Consider the following 20,974-nt stretch of genomic DNA (forward strand, 5'->3'; position numbering starts at 1 on the left):
AACCATATCCGGTGTCAGTTTCCCGACACTTCCGCTGTAGTCGACACTGACAACGTGAACACGATGAGTCCATGATTACGTAACGATGTGGACCCTCTTGCAACATAATGAATACATGACACCTACTACACACATGACTATGGCGTCAAATGTGTGTCCGTAATATTATACAACATCAGTACAGTCTGTCTATTGATTGTTCTTTCTAATATGGATTTTATTATTTATTCTAATAAGTAGTTGAAATGTACAAACAGGGCTGAATTACATGTTTTGCTATACAACTACAATCTGTATCTGCTGAGTCATTTATTGTAGTGAATATACAGTACATATAGTAATGTATTGAATATGCCTTTTTTTGGATGGATTATGGGGTTATTATGATCTATTTTTTTTTTTCTACAAGGCTTATAAAAGGCCAGTTCTTGTGAAAACTCTGAAGCGTTCAGCTGTATGTTTATAGCTGAGGTTGTGCTTAGTGGGCTGCACTTAACTGGGATGTGTTTCTAATATTGAGGTGGGAGAGAAAACATTAGAAAACAACTCCTAAATATGATTCAGTGCAGTCCAAACGCAGCTTCCAGTCTGCATTGTGTTGCATTGCGAGTCATTTATTGTAGTGAATATACAGTACTAGTAATGTATTGAATATGCCTTTTTTTGGATGGATTATGGGGTTATTATGATCTATTTTTTTGTTTTTTGCACCATTGAAATCTAAATAGTTAAGGCTTAATACATGAGTAGGATTAAAGTGTAGGCATGTACAAGCTCAATAGCTTCAGCCTACTATTTTTGGCATATGCCATAGTTGTGGACATATACGTTTGATTTAATATAGTCTGGAAGGAAGATTAGTGATGACTGTTTGACTGATAGTTGCTTTTCACAACATGTGCATTTGACCGAAATAAACTACTACTACTAAACCATTATATAATTGATTTCAAATGACTGCCTCTACAAAATATAATTTCTCTTGTTAAAATAAGGAAAAACATGCCATTTTAATCACTTTTTATAAATAGTGCTGTGCAATATTTATTCCATCTGGTCCAATGCTATTAGCTCTATTTCATTTACTACTAGGCTTTTTATATTTATGCTCCATTCTTATTTAAGTTGTGCATAATGTACATAGTCTGTGTTTTGAACGGATAGATGGATGATGATTTCACATATTTTCACACTGTGGGATGAACAAAGTCTATATACAGGTTTGTTTGTTTTTTAACTCAAGTACAATGTGGTGATGCATGTCCAAATAACCACTAGGCATTGCTCTCAATTTGCTTATTAAATATAATTTTTTGGCCTTCAGATCAGCTGAATTATTCATTTACTTGTTGGTAATTAACTACCTGCTGCCCCAGGTTCAGTACAAATGATCTTCAAAAACACCAGGGCCTCCAGCCTTCAGATGTAAAATATCATTACTCACTTTGCAGGTTCTCATTGTGAAAAACGGGGATGCAAACCTGATAATACAAAAAAAAGATTTTATACAGTAGAGTTATGTTTTTGCCACACAAACAGACATGTTTTGTACTTTTTTTTGTACATTTCTTGTACTTTATTTAATAAATAACTCATAAACAGCACGGAGAGAGAAAACATGGTACTGAAATAAAAGGCACTTTGAAAACGATACTGTAAAAGGGCATGTGTTGCACTTCAGAGGCATTTGGGTGTGAAAGCATATCAAAGGCTGACCTAACAGTCTAGAGATTCATTTTTTACAGTCTAAAAAACATGTGACCAACAAAACTGACCCACAACAAGTGAACAAGCTGACAGAAAACATGTTTTTGGCGTATAACTTGACAAGAACACAGGGAAGGAGAGGAAACCTGAGAGTGAGTAATAAAGTTACTGCAGTTAGCACACACAATAATAATAATAATATTTCAATAGTTAATTGCATCTTGTATCATAACTATACAAATCCTTTGATTGTTCAAGACCGCCATATTTCATAATTTGATCAAGTGGTATACAATCCCTTTGTGATAGAATATCAACAATACAGATAATAAAAGTTGATATTAATATTCATCTTGTGTATTTATTTAGTCCTTGAAGATATTTAACAGTACTCAGTAAGAGTGCAATAAAAAAAATTTCAAACATTGGATGTTTTCTAAGCTGCAGTTTAAAACCACATTTACAACTATTCAACACATATTGTCCAATCTAAGTTGAATGCTAAATATTATTCAATATTTCCTGTTGCAGTTTGTTTTCTAATATACACACACACATTGACATAATGTGCTGCTATATGGCTGACAATTTACATATTAAACTCAGGTCCTGTCTGAGACACAGAAACACACACACACATAGGAAGTCAGTGCACAGAGACAAACAAAAAAAAAAACGAATGACAGACATAGACTAAACATCTGAGGGACAGACAGAAGCTGAGGAATTCTTGTACATATGCTGTTTATCTATAATGTCCACACTGTGTTGTAAAAATTAAAAAAAAAGAAAAAAAAAAAGCTAAAACGTCTGCCCATACCAGTCCTGTGGCAGGAAAAAGAAAAAACACACACACACCATCATTTCATCAACTTCTGCAGATATGAAACTTTAAAGTATATACACATAATTGTATACTGTACATCTAAAATACAAACAAAAATGCCGATAGATCATAAAGTGTTAGTTAAAAATACAGATGCAGTGGCTGAATGGTACAATTATAAATGATAAAGCGACAAGAAAGAAATGACGTGATGAAATCCACCTCAGTACCCAAACAAACTCAAAATACTGCAGATGTCAAACGCTCGGTAGCAGAGTTTTCATCGTTTCAATGTGACCAACGTTCGGTGCTGACGTTAACATTTTCCTTCATATTTGGGATTGACCACAGTCGTGACAGCGCTTTTGTAGATGGGATTTTCACCCTGGGGAAACAAAGATTAAAAAAAAAAAGGTCAGTTATATTCATTTTATAGTTTTATTAGTTCACGACAAACACTTTTTATATGCTGTAATAATCACACTCAGCACACAGTCATGCCTCTGTGACAAAACACCAAATATTAGGAGCTAAAAAAACCACACCTTTTATTTACTTACCAAGATGAGGGTTTTTGTTTTTGTATCCTGCAGACGTTTTATATCACTGAACAGGTTTTGTGCACACTCATGCACGTATAAATAAAATAAAAAAAGATATGTAGATAACTGACTGACAACTGGGTGAAAAGGCAAAGAGAGTGCAGAGACAGACAGAAACAGAAACAGGCCATGCAGGAAAATCAAGTGGAGAAGGAGGAGGAGAGATACAAACTTAAAGGGCAGCGGCTCTACGTCCATAGCTCGGGTTCTGGAACTGATTGATAGGACTCTTGTATATGGGGTTCTCTTGCTACAGGTAGAGAAATGAGGACAGAGGAAGGTTGACATGGAAAAAGAACAACGGCAGAGAAAAACAAAGGAATAACAAAAGGAAAGAAAAAGGAACAACAAAGAAATAAGTAGAGAGGGAATGAAATGAAGGGAAGACTGCAAGAAACAAAGATGAAGAGATGCCTCATATCACTAATATAATGTACGTTTGTGATACAGTGACAGGTCTGTACCAAACATGGATGTTCACTAATGTCTGAAGCGTTTTTATGTGACCCACTGACCCCAAACCAATGCAGAATGGTCTTACTACTCTAGATGAACAAGACTCACCCCTTCGTATGGTATTTTTTTGTGCTTATTCTATTTTAAATTAATATTTTTAGGAAAAAATAACTTCTTTTTTTTCAATAGCTTCCAGGTCATGTGACCTAGTGACCTCAAACCAATGCAGAATGGTCTTACGACTGTGGATGAATAAGACGCACCCCTTTGTATGGTATTTTAATGCATATTCTATCTTACATGAATATTTTTATGCGCTGCGCCGTTTTATAACATCACAGAAAACTCTGCTTATGTTTTTGATCTTCGTGCTTCTACACTAGAGAACTTGTTCTTCCTGTTGATCAAACAGTGCTGCTTAAATACCACCGGTATTACATCACTGGATGCTGCTTATACTTTCTATTTGTTTTTTCTACAACACAATACACTGAGTTACTGTCACTTCGAGCGATTAATCACTATTAACTCAGAAAAATGCTGAGATTAATCGTGATTAAAAAGTTGAATTGTTTGACAGAACTACATTATGTACTTTTTGGTCTGCACCTTCTCTCTAAGAGATAAGGAAACATTAATTTAACCTGAACATTACCTGATTGTGTCACATCATAATAATTTTTTTATTTCACTAAGTCAGGGGTGCCCAAACTTTTTGCAAAGAGGGCCAGATTTGGTGAGGTGAAAATGTGTGGGGGCCCGGCCAACCACTCAGCCTGACATCCTTTGAATCATTAACATATTTTTATTGCAAATGGTATTCTTTTAATTTCTTCACATAGATAAATAAATCTAATCAAGTGTTTACCTAAATCGTTCTGCTTTTCATATTTGAAGACCACATAAAATGAAGAAAAAAAAACTTTCAGGAAGCTTAAACATATCTAGGTTTTATTTTATATTATATTATATTTTAGAAATGGGTTGGAAAGGGTCAAGTAGGCCTGTTTTTTCTCACTCAATCATGTTTTTTTTCACATAGTAGTGACTAAGTAAAACATGATTGAGAGAGAAAAAAAAATACTATAGTGTGGTTGCATCTGTAAGAGAAAACAGGAAGCAGCTGACACAGGGTCTTAAATCTTCTGCTTTGCCTTGTTATCTTGTCAGGAGACGCAGGTCAGTCAGAGTTTCTAGTTTCTCTAAATTAAAGGGAAGCTTAGCCATAGACCGCCCTGCCCATGGTAATAAGACAGACTGTGAGCCATCTGTATTATACATAAAAAAACACGCACACACACACTGTTGCTATGACACCGTTCCGCCACTAGGTGGAGGCACAGCACTGCATACTAGTTGTGCTGAGCTCTGAGCTTTCTGTCCTATTGATGTTGGCTGGTGATGCTGCAGAGGGGAGGAAGCATGGAGGGGAGGAGCTGTGGCCACTCCTCAGAAAAAAAGAAAAGAAAAGAAAAAACCCAGCTATGCTCAGAGTGCATAACATTCCCAAAAAAGTACAGTCTCTGACATTTTCCCCCTTTTTATTTTGAGCGGCATTCAAAAGCAACAGATCCATGCTGTTTCTGCAGCTGTGGGACTCTGAGGGAATGCGAGACACTTTGAAACGATATCAACAAGTCTGCGAATCTCATCTGCTGCTAAACGAACAACAAAATGATCTTCTCAAGTTCACTCCCTGACAGTGGCTGGCTTTGTGGCCAAACAACACCTGTTTTTCCACACTGAAATCACTCAAAACAAACCTCCGGCCCAGAGGTGAAAGAGAAAGAATCAAATCAACCCCGACTCATCTTTCACAGAGCCGCCGGTTGCACTTCCAAGCCTCTCACCGTATCCCATTTGGCGTTCATCTTTTCCTTCTCGAACTTGGCGAACTCTCTCCTGTCATGAATGATCATCAGCAGCTTCCAGATGAGCAGCAGGGCTAAGCCAATCAGGACGATGCCGGCGACCACACCTGCGATGATCGGGACGATGTCGGGGCCGGCGGGGCAGTCTGAAAAAAAAAAACACACAACAGTGTTGAGACATAGCTTCGAATAACAAACGGTGCAAAAAATAACAGAACCATGGGAAAAACCAAACCCTCAGGCGGCCGTATATAAATAAACAAATGACCTATTTTTACGGCCCAACCACCACAGTCCCTGTAATTAGCCTCCCACTGCAAAAACTCAAAATCTTTTTAAGAATATTTGTCTTATTTTTTGTCAAAATGTCTCATTTCTAGTCAAAACTAATCTCTTTCCACTTAAAATAAGACTCATCACCTAAAAATTTACTTGTTTTTAGATCATTTTCACTTGTTTCAAACTAATTTTCACTTGAAATAAGTAGAAAGTTCTGCCAGTGAAAGCAAGTTTTTTGTGAAAAATGTGCTCCACTATCAGTTTTCTACTTATTTCAAGTAAATATATGATTGAAAAAAGTAAAAACTGTCTAAAAACAAGCTACTTTTTATGTGATGAGTCTTATTTTAAGTATAATTAGATTTGTTTTGACTAGAAATGACATTTTGACTAGAATTAAGACTTTTATCTTGGTAAGATATTTGAGTTTTTGCAGTGCCTCTGAGTCTGTAACAGAAACCTCCCACCCACACCCCCGGTCCGGTCCGATCCGGTCCAGTCCGGTCCGTGTCTCCGCTCACCCAGCGTGTCCACCACATGGACCTCCTTCTCCGTGTTGTTGTTGACGGCGTAGGTGTAGTAGAACCAGCAGTCGTTGGCGTCCCTCTCCTTGCAGTGCATCACCGGGTACGAGGCGTCGTTGGGCTGCGGCAGCTTGTCTCTGTCCTTCACTTTGATCAGGTTGAAGTAGCTGCAGTTCCGCTCGCACACGTCCTTCATCTCACCCGTGCCGAACGCCCGGCACTGGACGCACTCTCTGCAGGGGAGGAAGCGTCGCCGTTAGTTAGCCATCGAGTTAAGTCCAATCTTAAGGCATGACATTATTATTATTATATTATATTATTATTACTCCCCTACATCCACTCATTATCCTTTTTTATCGTAACTCTGGTCATTCATCATCAGTAGAAATACACTAAATGAGCTATTACCACTTCCAGTGTGCAATAAACCCATGAACAGACAGAGGAGCATTACTGCATTTCATTAATATTGAAGAAAACTCAAAAATGTGACAATTTTACAGCAAGTTCCTCTAGTGAGCAACTATTTACTAAAACCAGGCCTAATAAAGCCAAAACAAAACATTTTTTCTTGAATTTTGTGTGAAATATTGGAGTAGAAGTTTTAATTTCTCCCTTTGGCTTGGCCTGTGTATCATACATACATAAAATATGTTAACTGGTAGTTTTGAGCTATTGAATCAAGTCCATCTCTCTTAAATTTCATAAATACAGAATGTTTTAAGACTTGTGGTGGTATCATGATGGAGTGATCACATTGTGAGGGTTAGGGGATGTGCTCAACAGTCCCTCCCTGTTGTGTAAAAATAAAATTGAAAGTTCAGCCAAAGCTAATATAAGGAGGCATTAGTCTGGATCATCTGTGACCTGGCAGTCATGCCTCGGTTTATTATTGGTATTGTGTCCCAGCAACTCGCCTACGTACATACAGTATGAATACTGGGAAATATCCCTGTGCTGCAGCCCAGACAGGAACTCACAGCCCAAAAACACAAAGAAGACGAACTGATGAAGCTACAGATGATCTTCAGCCAATATTTAGACCTTTAGTTTCTTAATACAGGGCAGAGGAGTAAAAAGAACAACCCGAAATTACGCTACAAGACAGACTTAAAGGGATGCTTCACCCAAATCGATAATTTTCTACTCACCGTCATGCCAAGGAAGGTTTTGGAGAACTTTCTGAGTTATCAAAACACTTTAGGAGTTCCAGGGGGGGTTCGGCTGGCAACGGGATTTCATATAATGGCGGCAGATAGAGTTCACTTTTGAATCGTCCAAAACACACACTATGAAACATCCAGATACCTCCATACTGCTCGTCTGTACTGACCCAAGTGTCCTGAAGCCGCCACATGGAAAAGTTGTTCTGAAAAAATGAATTTGATCTCTGTTTTTATCCTTGTTGTAGCAGTAGCTCCCAGTGGCTGCACAAGATTTGCTGCGAGATGCAGAGCCACTGGGAGCTACTGCTACAACAAGGCTAAAAGCAGAGATCAAATTCATTTATTCCCAACAACTTTTCCTTGTGGCGGCTTCAGGACACTTGGGTCAGTACAGACGAGCAGTATGGAGGTATCTGGATGTTTCATAGTGTGTGTTTTGGACGATTCAAAAGTGAACTCTATCCACCGCCATTATATGAAAATCCGTTGCCAGCCGGACCCCCCCTGGAACTCCTAAAGCGTTTTGATAACTCCGAAAGTTCTCCAAACCCTTTCTTGGCATGACGGTGAGTAGAAAATTGGTGAAATTATCGATTTTGGGTGGAGTATCCCTTTAATAATTTGAAGTATCTTCTAGTATCTGTGCCGTTCAGACTTACTTGTGCTCGGTGCAGACTCCTGGACAGGTGGGGCAGGCTTCACAGGTGGGACCCTGGAACTTGGCGTCGGTGCACTTACAGAGGCCACATTCACAATCACCTCTGCCGTTACACACCTGCTTGTTGCTGGCCATGCATGTGCTGTTGTCTAGGGAACAATCACAGGCGCTTCCTGTCCACATGGGCTCACACACACACACTCTGCACTCACAGGTTCCGTGTCCTAGGAAATAAAAAAAACACAAAAAACAAAAGTATGATGTTAGATACTCCCTCAATTTTTACCCTACCCATGGCCCCTGGACAAACCCCTCCCTGGCCAGTTGCTTTAGCTGCAAAAACACATGATTTCTCATACTATGTTTTTATTTTATTATTTTACTTTATTATTTTTTATTCATGTCTATATTCTGAAGGTTTTTCCAGAGGGGATTGTTGATATATCATCCATACAACATTTTATTCCAAAAAACAAAAACAAAAAAAGCGAAATTAGATTTTTTTTTAGGGCTGGTGTCAGTATTTTCTCATTTACAGAGTGATAAAAAGAGATATCCAAAATCCCCTCAGTGAAAACTTCTGACTCTAATATGTCAACAAAATAAAACAAGAATTTTGAAAAGGGGCTTTATCCATTGTTCAGATTTCGGTTCTGGAAATTAGCGCATATTTCATTAGATATTGCCTCATTTACATATTTAAACATAAAATTTGACAAAACTTGTAACACAAAAAATATTTGTCTTAATGTGAGTGATAAACTTGGGAAGTTTCATGGTGATATCTGTTAGTTAAAACTTTTACTTTAAAATACATTAAAAAACCCATTGAAGGGTCATGGATCTGGTTAAAATGCATTACGGGTCCAACAAATGGACTTTCATTCTGAAACTCGGGACATCCAGAGTTTATCCAAAAATACACCTCCTTGCCAAAAATTTGGGATTAAGGAGTTGGGAAAGTGTGAGAGGTGGACAAAAATGTCCGGTAAAAGGATGGCTAACGGTGCAAAAAGATCTTCAATGCAGAGAGATGATCTTCTCTGTGCTCACCTCCACACAGTTTGTTTCCCGAGCGGTCGCAGTTGAAGTTGTCACACTCGCAGTACTGTCCGCTGTACCTCTCCTCGGGGTTGTCTCTCTTCTTGCACTCGCAGGTGCCGCACACGCAGTCGCCGTTGTTGCTGCAGATGTCGGTGCCGTTGTCCTTGCGGCAGGTCCGGTCCATGTCCTCCGTGGCCACGTCGTTGCTGCTGCACTCGCACTGTCGGCCCACGCGTCCCTCGTTACACCTGAGGCAAGGGGGAAATTTTTTGTACCTTATTTCCATTGTATCTATTTGTTCACTGCAAAAACTCAAAATCTTTCCAAGAATATTTGTCTTATTTCTTGTCAAAATGTCTCAATTTCAGTCAAAACTAATCTCTTTTCACTTAAAATAAGACTCATCACCTAAAAATTAACTTGTTATTAGACAGTTTTCGCTTGCTTCAAACTAATTTTCAATTGAAATAAATAAAAATCTGCCAGTGAAAGCAAGTTTTTTGTGCTCGTAATAAGAAAAACTTGCTCCACTATCAGATTTTTCTACTTATTTCAAGTGAAAATATGCTTGAAAGAAGTAAAAAGTGTCTAAAAAATTAAAAAAAATTCTTTTTAATGTGACAAGTCTTATTTTTAGTAAAATTAGATTTGTTTTAACTAGAAATTCTTGGTAAGATTTTGAGTTTTTGCAGTGTTACTGATCACTTTGTTCTCTATCTCCTCATTTTTGCTCATTTTGCTCATATAACGTTGGTTATGTATGCACTTTATCTCCTTTTTTTCCTCTCTGTTTATTTGTTAGCCATAGAAATTTGTTTTGTTGTAATTAGTGACAGGGGTGTGGAACTTATGTACAAGCCAATCGGCTTCGTTCCCTCCTTGCACCATCGGATATAAATGTGTGCTAAATAAATAAACCTAAACCTAAACCTAAACCTAGGTTGCGGTTGTTTTTTTATGTATTTGAAACACGGTAAATGCGGTAAACGTTGTCCACATGTCGGCTGACTTACTTGCAGGCTCCGCACTCGTACGTCCCGTTGCCGTTGTGGCAGAGCGGACTGTTGACGACGCCCTCCCTGTGGCATTCACACTCACAGATGAATTTAAGGGTAATCTCCACTTCCTCTGTGAATCCCAGGGGCTTTATCTTTATGGTCTCGGACTTGCCTTCTTTGGGGCAGCCCTTCGCTGTCACACTGATGCTAAACGTCACCTGTAGCAATAAAAAAAGATGCTGAGTGACAACTGACACGGTATTTATAAGCTATAAGCCAGGACGAGACGTTTCCCAAACCTCACCTCGTCTCCGATGGAGATATTGGAGCACTTTCGTCCGTTTTCCCCCTCGCTGATCAGTCCGTTCTTACAGCGGGAAGTGTACGCGATGGTCACTCCCTCTGGAAGCTTGCTGTTCTCCAGAATAACCTCGGAGGAGAGAGACTGCCAAGAACAAACGATAACAACACGAGGGTTGTTATTTCCTGTCATCTGGTGGTTTTTATTTTGACAGATCACGATACACAAAGGCTTAACACGGGATTAGAGGAGAATATGTCTTTGGAAAGACCTTCAGCTGTTCCAAAAATACTGAACGCTGCAATGTGGTTCATGTGAGTAAACGATAAAGTTCTTATGGTCAACAATCTCCACAGTGTACTTACATTGTAAGCGTCTATAATGAGGTTGATTACGTTGCTTGAGTTGGCAGACAGAGTGCCCACTGCAGACTTCGGTATCAGATTTTTCAGTTCCTGAGGAGAGGGAGAGACGTTTAGTTTAGTACAAAGCTTTATCAAAACTATGTTTATCTCAGGATCTCTGGAATCTCCATTAGCAGCAACAGCAAGGACCAACGTTAAATAGTTGTATCAACTCCAGCGCACAAATGCATCACATCAGAGCAGCGCCCCAAAAATAAAATCTGGATTGATAATTTCATTCCAGATTCCAGATTTGGATGAAATTAAAAAACACCAACTTGAGGCGCGTCGAGGCTACTGTGTGTGCAGACGTCAGTGATGGGAATAACGGCGTTAAAATAAACGGCGTTACTAACGGCGTTATTTTTTTCAGTAACGAGTAATCTAACTAATTACTATTTCCACCGTTACAACGCCGTTACCGTTACCGACAATTAAATGAGGCGCGTTACAAACTACTCAGTGAAGCCGTTCTCCTCCGACTTGGCTCATCTCAGCCACAGAAGCTGCTAAACTGTTTTTCTTTTTCCTTCTCTCCTTTGGTGAGGGGAGGGAGGAGTAGGGAGGGACGAGACAACCGCATAAGTGATGATGATTGGTTGAGGCAGAGTAAGGTTTCACGCTAAGCCAATCAGAGGCAGTGTTCAGTTTGTACACAAACCACACACGCACGCAGTTTAGCCTCACACACACAAACTAGCAGAGGGAAGCTGCCGAGTTCAGAGGGAAAGTACAGACACTACTTTAATCTCCTTGAGGTAAAAGACAAGAACATGTGAGGTGTAGCTACATTATGTCCTGGAGCGAAGTGTTTGTCCTGAGCTTCTGCTCACCTGACTCTGTGCAGCTTCTGCATTAAATCCAAACAGTCCGACACAGCGACGCACTGCTCCTTTAGACTCTAAAGTCTCTGTAGCTCATCAGCCCGGAACTCTTCCAGAGCAGGTACAGCGCAGCGTTGTGACCTCAACCATGGTTGATGAGAGCAGAAATGTTGTTGTTGTAGTGAAAATGGGCGAGCTCGTGAACACGCTAATTTACACAAAGTCAAAATGAGCGATAAACCGCGTATCTCGCGTTTGGTCGCGCGTCACAACTCGAGCGAAAAAAAAGCGTTCCTCGTGTTTGGTGGGAAGCCCCTTGTGGGTCTTCCCACCAAACACGATGAAATAGACGAAGACGCGAAGGTCCCGTCGCCATAAAGAAATCGCGTGTATTGCGTCGCAAAAAAAAAAAGTCGCGTATACCGCGTCTCGCGCCTAATCGCGTCTTTGCGTCACGGCCTTTTACACCGCGGACGTAACGAATAAACGGTGACGGTGTGAAAGAACAACATAGGACAGGACCAGACGTGGCGTTGTTTCCTCTTTTCACCGACAGCTCCACTCTCCCTTACTTACACTAACTACTGTTATTGTTGAGGCCAGAGAATTGTGGGATTTGTAGTTTTTGACCAATCGCAGGTTGTGCTCTTTCTTTTTTGTGATTTTCCCGGTTCACACATGTATTTTTTTTTAGGGGCAAATGCGAGACTAAAATTATTTAAGACTTGAACACAATAATTCAACAAATTTAAGACATTTTAAGACCTAAAATTTAGATTTTCAAATTTTAGATTTTTTAAGACCCCGCGGATACCCTGTTATTTCATATAAAAGATTAAGTGCATACATATTTAATGATGCTGTGTATTATATATTATATATTTAAGACCATCTTTGAATTTTCTAATAAATGTAATACTTTTTAAGGCCTTAATTTTAGATACATGAATTTAAGACTTTTTAAGGATCCGCGGATACCCTGAGAAGTTGTGTGCTCGCAGCAGGACAGATAATCAGATGGATAATCGGTAAAGTTAATAATTTCACTTAATGTGGCCATGAATAAATTAATTTCGATGTTTCCTGTTATTGTTGCCCAAACGCAAATCTTGAATAGGTCTCCACTGTTTTCACATTTAAAAAGGTCTTTGTTGTCTTTGTACAGAGACAATATGAGATTTGCTTGTAGGCAGCCACAGCACTTAAAAAACCCACTGTAACCTATTTTCATAGGCACACCAGCCTCGCTTTCAATAAAACACACACTCGCATTCCATAATTGCGATCAGTGAAATATATGAAAACAATAAAATACAATTTAAAAATGCCCTTGGAAAGAAAAAGTAACGCAATAGTTACTTTCCCTGGTAACTAGTTACTATTATAGTGAAGTAGTGGAGTTACTAACTCAGTTACTTTTTGGAAGAAGTAATTAGTAACTATAACTAATTACTTTTTAAAAGTAACGTTCCCAACACTGGCAGACGTGACGAAAAACCACCAAAAAACCTGATCGGACTCAGATGGAGCCGAGCTGAACCGGCCAGAGAAGCAACAACAGTAAAACAGAAGGAAGTAATCAGAGCGTCCATTAACACAGCAGATGTATCAGACCAGGTGGATATTTTTACACACTGGGCATCTTCCAAAAGCACACATGCACTAAGGAGGAATGAGGAATACGCTCCAAAAAGAAGACTGAGAGGGATCAAACCTGGTAAACAGGCTGGAACTCCTCTGTTACTGCAAAGATGGTCTGAATGTTGTTGTCGCTCAGCTTCTGGACCAGGTGAGCGATGGAAGGATAGTCCTAAAAAAGAAGACGGAGGAGAAATTAAAGGGATAGTTCACCCAAAATTGAAATTTCACTCATTATCTACTCACCCTCATGTGGACTAAGGGCTGGGAGAAGTTTCAGAGTCCTCCGTGGCTTCTCTGAGTTACAGGGGGTCTCGGCGTAGCAGTGCATGTCCATATGACGGTTGCAAATGGATACCAACTGTCTTCGTAACAAAAAGACACACCAAAAAACATCCAAATACCTCCATGCTGCTCGTATGTAATGTCCGTCTTGTATTGAAGCCCCAAAATGCGAAATTGTCTATTTTTCAAGCTTGTTTTGTAGCGGAAGCTTCTGGAAGCTCCTCTTCCCGGTGCGTCCAAATTTGACGAACTGGGAAGAGGAGCTTCCGCTACAAACAAGCTTGAAATATAGACTTATTTAATTTTTTTAGGGGCAATTTCGCATTTCGGGGCTTCAATACAAGACGGACATTACATACGAGCAGCATGGAGGTATTTGGATGTTTTTTGGTGTGTCTTTTTGTTACCAAGACAGTTGGTATCCATTTGCAACCGTTATATGGACATGCACTGCTACGCCGAGACCCCCTGTAACTCAGAGAAGCCACGGAGGACTCTGAAACTTCTCCCAGCCCTTAGTCCACATGAGGGTGAGATTTCAATTTTGGGTGAACTATCCCTTTAAGTCTCTTTTATCCAGGAGGAATCAGAATTTTTTTAAAAAGCAGCTGCAATTTTATAAAAATGCTCACATAATAGTGGCTCATGGTGTAAATGTTGTTCTCCAGGTGACATTTCCCGTCGTTAGGCAGCACGATGCCGCCCAGTTTACCGTCCCCGGCGAAGTGGAAGCCGGCGTCGGTGGAGAAGACCAGAAGCCGGGTCACATTCCTCCAGCCAATCTGCTCCTGATCAACGAGAAATAAATAATCACGTTATTATAGTAAAAAAATAGGTGTTTTTGCTACCAGCTTTTTTATTTTACGAGCTGCTCCGAATGTGACACATAAACTTTTGATTATCGCTGCATCCAGAAACCTCCTTGTAAAGACGGAGAGCTCGTAAAACACCTTTTTCACACATCACCAAATAAACATTTACTGGCGCTGCATACCTCCAAACAAGTGGAAACATTACCCTGAATTGTGTTAAAGGGATAGTTCACCCAAAATTGAAATTTCACTCCTTATCTACTCACCCTCATGTCGACTATGGGCTGTGAGAGTCTGTCCCTTCTCTGAGTTACGGGGGGGTCTGCGCAGCAGTATTTGTCCATACAATGGTTGTCAATGGACTTTCTTCGTCCAAAAAGACACACCAAAAAACATCCAAATACCTCCATACTGCTCGTCTGTAATGTCCCTCTTGTACTGAAGCCCTGACATGAGAAATTGTTCCGCCGGTCAGTGCAAATCACGCGAGATTTGCACTGACACAGGAAGAGCAGTGAATTGAGACACCGGGAGCTTCCACTACAAAACAAGCTTAAAATATAGACTTAATTAATTTTTTTCGGAACAATTTCTCATGACGGGGCTTCAATACAAGAGGGACATTACAGACGAGCAGTATGGAGGTATTTGACTGTTTTTTGGTGTGTCTTTTTGGACGAAGAAAGTTGGTATCCATTGACAACCATTATATGAACAAATACTGCTGCGCGGACCCCCCCGTAACTCAGAGAAGGAACGGAGGACTCTGAAAATTCTCACAGCCCATAGTCGACATGAGGGTGAGTAGATAATGAGTGAAATTTCAATTTTGGGTGAACTATCCCTTTAAAGTGAAAAGTCTAATTATTTCCCACAGCGTTCCCAAGCTTTTCTTTTTTTTTTGGGGGGGTTTTTCGTCTTTTTGCTTACCCCACACACAGCCACTTGCATGATGGCGTCGAAGCCCCCCTCAGGAGAGTCCAGGTTTCCAGAGATGTGCTGCTGGCCGACCAGCGTGTTGAACTTCTTGCCGTCGTCGGTGAGCTTCAGGACGTTCTTGTAGCTGAAGGGGCTGGTGCAGTTCTGGTCGCCGGTGCACGGGTTCAGCAGCTTGGCCGGCGTGGTGCTGATGTACGGCATGACCGTCTTCTCCACGAAGGAACCGAAGCCTTTGAAGGACGGACGGAGAGTTCAAGCGCTTTATTCGTAAACACTGCAAAAACTCAAACACTTTCCAAGAATATTTGTCTTATTTCTTGTCAAAATGTCTAATTTCTAGTCAAAACTAAACTCTTTTCACATAAAATAAGACTCATCACCTAAAAATTAACTTGTTTTTAGATAATTTTAATTTGTTTCAAACGTATTTTCACTTGAAATAAGTAGAAAAATCTGCCATTGAAAGCAATTTTTTTGTGCTTTTGTGCATAAGAAAGAAACATTTGCTCCACTATTAGATTTTTCTACTTATTTCAGTCTTATTTTACGTATAATGAGATTAGTTTTGACTAGAAATGACATTTTGACTGGAAATAAGACAAATATTCTTGGTAAGATTTTGAGTTTTTGCAGTGAACAGATTAAGGATCATCAGATTAAGGGAAGTCGAGTACTGAGTAAAAGGCTTCGCAAGAGTCTTGGTTTTGTGTTTTTGTGTTTTTGTGTGGAAGGTAAGTCGACACTGGGTGGATTCTGAGGAAGGTCAATGAACTCTCAAACATTTACTTCTTTGGTTTGTTTGTGCAGGTCAGACCAAGGTCAGTCGAACCTGGGTGGCAAGAGGACACCTGTGAATACAAGTCGGCTATTCAGCTCCAGGAGACGCAGTCCGCCTTAAAGGAATAGTTCACCAAAAAATGAAATGCATCTGGAGACCCGGGAGGGGGATTCGTAGTCCAACGAAAACTTTATATGAGAGTCAATAGCGCCCGAAACAGAAACGTCCATAAAACTACACAAAAACCATTTAATATTCCTCCACACTGCTCATCCACTGCAATCCAAGTGTCCTGAAGGGATATAGTCCAGAGTTTACTCGAAACAACGTCATTTAGGACATTTTTACAACCTAAACAGTCCTGGATTGAATTTGCATGGTGCGCGCTCTCGTGTTCACACAACGCACACAGACGTGACCGGACTTGCCTCAATGATGTTGTTTCGGGTAAACTCTGGACTATATCCCTTCAGGACACTTGGATTGCAGCGGACGAGCAGTGTGGAGGAATATTTCAAGGTTTTTGTGTAGTTTTTTTTGACATTTTTGTGTGGGGCCCTATTAATCTCATATAAAGTTTTGGTTGGACTAGGAACCGGCCTCCCGAGTCTCCAGATGCACCTTGAGGAATAAAAAACTACTCCGGAGTATTCATCAGCATGAGGGTGAGTCACTAATGACTGAATTTCATTTTTTGGTGAACTGTTCATTTAAAACAAACGTGGCATGACTGCATCTCCACCCCATCTGAACCTTGTTTCTCTTCTACTTCATGAAGAAATGTATCTTTCTGTTGCTAATATAATGAGACAGAACCAAATAAAAGCTGTCCTAGAGAGAAACAATCAAATGTTATCCCATGGCGTAGTGAGACCTCTCACCTATCCTGAAGTCAGAGGTGATCTTTGACATCTCCAGCATCAGACTGGTCCCCAGGTTCTTCACGTTCTCCAGATCGTCCTTCATGGAGTAGGACAGGTCCATCAAGTAGTACAGGTCGATGGGATAATCTTCAGCTCGTTTGAACGTCAAGTCAAAAGTCTGAGGCTCACCTGCAGGAAGGAAACCGTGATTAAAAAGAAGAAAAACGAAGCTAAAGACCGATCGCCGATTCGCCTTCAGATGAAAAACTGTCTCTTCTCACCAGATCGGAGGGTGAGGCTGAGTTTCTGGGGCTGGATCTGAGTGATGTCCTCTGGCTTCAGTTTGTCTGGTCCCTTTCTACGGTTCGTCACCGCTTTGTTCTTCAGGACTCTCTTTTCTCCGTGCGGGTTCTCGATCATCGGCTCCTCGCAGCCTCTCTTGATCAGGGACTGCAGCTCGTCGCAGCGGGTCGACACGGTCTCACCCTGTTTCAGGAAATTCTAAGAGCAACAGCACAAGGGATATTAAAAGGTAAATATCTCTATTTTACGAGCGTAAAATCAGTTTATTTGTCATAAGAAGAAACATGCAGTCTGTAAAATGTGTTGTATAGTGTCCTATGGGCTCTGTAGGCATCTGATGATGCCTTTAGAGTGATTTAGAGTCTACATACTTAGAAAATAAAGCCTGAATTACAAATTTTTGGTGCAAGATATAAGTTTTATCAGGTAGAGGACGTCCAACAGAATGCACTTCTGTGTAGGATCTAGTGTTTTCAGTGTATATATCTATGCTAGGGACAAAAAATACTGATAATGTGGCTGCACCTGGATTAAATCTGCCTGCACCATCAGTTACAGTCATTTTATAGTTTCACTAATTTATTTATTCCTCTGCTCTGAGAAAATTCACATTTGAGGCAAAAATACTAAAAATTAGCTCATTGCAGCTTCTAAGATGTAAAATAAATTCAGTATTTTATCTGTTTTATTTTAATTTATTTAGGATAATGATTATTCTTTTTATTCTGGGACCGATGGCCTAGCTTTTTCTGATTCATCCCTGGTTGAATCATCAGTTACTCAGCTAAAATAGATCTATTAATAATTCTGCAGCCTATATATCTACTGTTTAAGTGAACTATCTCTACTTTCCTAATGGCCTCATCAAACTGTATTTCTCAGCAGTGAAAGTAGCTGACACACTCAGATCCACGCACCGGGTCTTTACACCAGCCACATTTGGCTCCGGCCTGGATGCACTCCCCGCAGTATTTGGCGTTGGCATTGATGCACTCGTTCCCCTCTGCATGGAAAACAAAAAGAGAGAGAGAGGAGGAGACAGAGTCAGAGCGAGCAGTGGTACGACGCAGCCCCTGCAAAGTAAGCAAAGCAGCCGTTAAGCCCCCCCCCACCACGTGTTTACACATCAGTTCATGTGGAACACCGTGTGGCTCGACGGTAATTGGAGACAGAGGCTGAATATTCCCTATTTTCCATTATCCTTGATGCTGAGGGCATCTGATCGAAGGCGTCGTTAGGATAAAATAGTAAAGTAGCCGGCCCCTCTCTCTCTCCAGGGAGGCGGGGGGGTTGAGAGGGTCGTCATGTGACACAATAATGATGTTACAGCAGCAATATGTAAGGGAAAACGGTTTAAATTGTGTACATTGTGCAGGAATTACTCCCATCTAGCGTTGCGGTTGTATATCGCAAGCAACTCAATCGTATTTTTCATGCTGCATTCACCTGAAATTGGGCGGACTGCAGACGGACGACAGCCGCTGCACGTAACGGCATAAACAAGCCTCTGTGTAAACAAGTGGTCCGTCAGCACGAGGCAAAACAATACACGTGACAATATGTTGTCATGGCGATGTCGTATTGTTTACCTGACCCACGTTTTACCAGCTTTCTCACGACTTCTGTGACTAAAATGACATCTGGTTTGTTAGCGACGGCCGTCTGCCCGACTGCAGGTGAATGCAGCATCAGTGTAACGCTCCATTCCTCCTCACTGCGTTACCACGGTGACTTTTCACAGACGCCACCTCGACCTGAGCCGACAGCTCCGGTGTCTCCGCTGAGTTTCCGTGGTTTCCTACCGTCACGCTGCCACTGAACGTAAAAACATGGCGACACCGCATGGCAGCAGCACCGAGCTTACCCGCTCCATGGAGATATGAATGATATGAACGGCTCATTCAGAGCTGAAAGGAACACTTCAGTTTGTTGATGGGGGGGTTACTGATTAATGAAAAACATACTTTTGTACGAAATAATCGATTTTCGTGAATAGATAACAGGAGAAGTTATACATGAATGTCCCTTTAACAAGAGGAGGACAGAGGACTCTTACCTTTCTGGGCGCTACAACAACAAAAGGCTGCTAACAATGTGGCCACCAAGAGCTTCAGCTTCACATCCATCTGAAAACACAGAAGAGGAGGAGGAGGAGATGAGTTTAAAGTGGAAAACACAAAAGGGCCACTGTTGCTTTGTCTCTATATGTGTCTGCCGCTCTGAATGCTTTAATTCATAACTTCCTGGGCCAAAGGGTTCAGAGGAGCGGGGGGGAGTCGCACACATGAAAGATTGCAAATGGCCTGGATATAATTGGTGGTGATAAATTATCTAGTGTCAGGGGGCTCAGCTATTCTCAGTCAGCTAATTCAATGCAGACCGCTCCCATACACAAACATATATGCACACACAGACACACACACGGTCACATCAACTTGGCCTCTGGCTCGGACTGCAGCCTTCTTTTTCCCACAACCCCCCTCTTTTTTTACTGTAAATAGCAGCGACTCCCTCGGGCCGACCCGTCTCTTTTTCGTGTATATCGATCTCCTGTCTGTGCTCAGACCCTCTGCTCGCTCATATCAATACATCATGTCGCTCTGCTAATGCAAAGCTCATGACTTACTAATGATAAGAGGACCGAGAAGCCTCTGTCTGAACCCAACGGCTGAGTTATGAGGCGTGCACAGCCGTGCTACAGTAGCTACTGTGTAGGACTCAACTTCAAACATATAACATATTGTAGTGCTCTGAGCTGCAGCCTGCTAACATGATTACACTGCTGATGCTAACACACTTTAGTACATCAACGAAACCAGCCTAGCTTATTATTTACTAGGTAGCAGTGAACAAAAATGACAATAGAAAAATATCTGATGTTTTCTGAGACTTCCTTATCGCTGAATTTAACTGAAAAGAAGAGTTTGATAAAATAGTCAACTGTCTGTCCAACCTTGCAAAGTGTAGGCGGGTTTAGGAAAAAAACACAAATTTATGATTTTTTTCTTGCAAATTTGTGACTTTTTGATGTCCGAGTACATCCAAGTTTATTTCTTGTAAATTTGTGACATTAAACTTAAAAATTCAGAGTTTTAAACTCAAAAATTTACTCCCAACCCTCGCTCAAACATGCTGTTGTGGACAAGGCATCCAAAAAAGAGCATGACTGTTTGTAAACTACTTCAAGGACATCTATTCTCTAGTTTGGTCTGAACCAAAATGGCAAATAAAAACCAACCTTCTGCAGCTGACGGAGTATTGACCTTGAAACCTTTCAACCTTGCAAAATAAAAAGTGAGCAGATCGACCTCTGAGAGCTACCAATAATCTCTGTCAGTAGATCTTTTAAGATAAATCCAAAACAACCTGGTGCTACTAAATGAAACCGATGCCAAGTTGGGTTCAGGTACAGTTCACCAAAGGTCATTAAACGATTAAACCGACACCAGCTTCCCTTGATGCTGCTCGGCCTCCATCACTGCTGCTGCTGCCTTCAAGGACTTAGCGAGCACTTTAAAGCTCTTATAGGATTTTCACCACCTCGTATTGACAGCTGTAATAAGCAACAGCTGGACGAGCTCCTACAGAGAGACACTGACCACACTAATGAGCAGATTCTTATCAAAGGTGCAAGAAGAGAGCAGCATGTGAGGAATCTAATTAACATATGGAACGTAGAAAAGCAATATCCACAAT

General features: G+C 40.7%; 1 protein-coding gene across 2 annotated transcripts in view; it reads right to left on the minus strand.

The window, feature by feature from the left end:
- Positions 1 to 1,552: 1,552 nt before the first annotated feature.
- Positions 1,553 to 20,974, minus strand: part of itgb1a (integrin, beta 1a) — a 34,999-nt gene continuing 15,577 nt past the window's right edge. The window contains exons 2-17 of one of the 2 annotated variants that reach the window (XM_085762628.1): positions 19,335 to 19,404; positions 18,196 to 18,281; positions 17,257 to 17,476; positions 16,994 to 17,164; positions 15,326 to 15,564; positions 14,216 to 14,371; positions 13,375 to 13,470; positions 10,798 to 10,887; positions 10,436 to 10,576; positions 10,147 to 10,349; positions 9,143 to 9,381; positions 8,091 to 8,313; positions 6,263 to 6,498; positions 5,442 to 5,608; positions 3,308 to 3,385; positions 1,553 to 2,918 (exon numbers count right to left, since the gene is read on the minus strand). In XM_085762628.1, coding sequence (XP_085618754.1) covers positions 3,308 to 3,385; positions 5,442 to 5,608; positions 6,263 to 6,498; positions 8,091 to 8,313; positions 9,143 to 9,381; positions 10,147 to 10,349; positions 10,436 to 10,576; positions 10,798 to 10,887; positions 13,375 to 13,470; positions 14,216 to 14,371; positions 15,326 to 15,564; positions 16,994 to 17,164; positions 17,257 to 17,476; positions 18,196 to 18,281; positions 19,335 to 19,404 — 2,415 coding nt within the window. In that variant the 3' untranslated portion in view covers positions 1,553 to 2,918. The remainder of the gene's footprint in view (positions 2,919 to 3,307; positions 3,386 to 5,441; positions 5,609 to 6,262; positions 6,499 to 8,090; positions 8,314 to 9,142; positions 9,382 to 10,146; positions 10,350 to 10,435; positions 10,577 to 10,797; positions 10,888 to 13,374; positions 13,471 to 14,215; positions 14,372 to 15,325; positions 15,565 to 16,993; positions 17,165 to 17,256; positions 17,477 to 18,195; positions 18,282 to 19,334; positions 19,405 to 20,974) is intronic. The other variant, XM_085762629.1, reaches the window with a different exon arrangement.

The sequence above is a fragment of the Trachurus japonicus genome, chromosome 20 (genome assembly GCF_045865225.1).
Source record: "Trachurus japonicus isolate A0001 chromosome 20, Traja_1.0".
Lineage (NCBI taxonomy): Eukaryota > Metazoa > Chordata > Actinopteri > Carangiformes > Carangidae > Trachurus > Trachurus japonicus.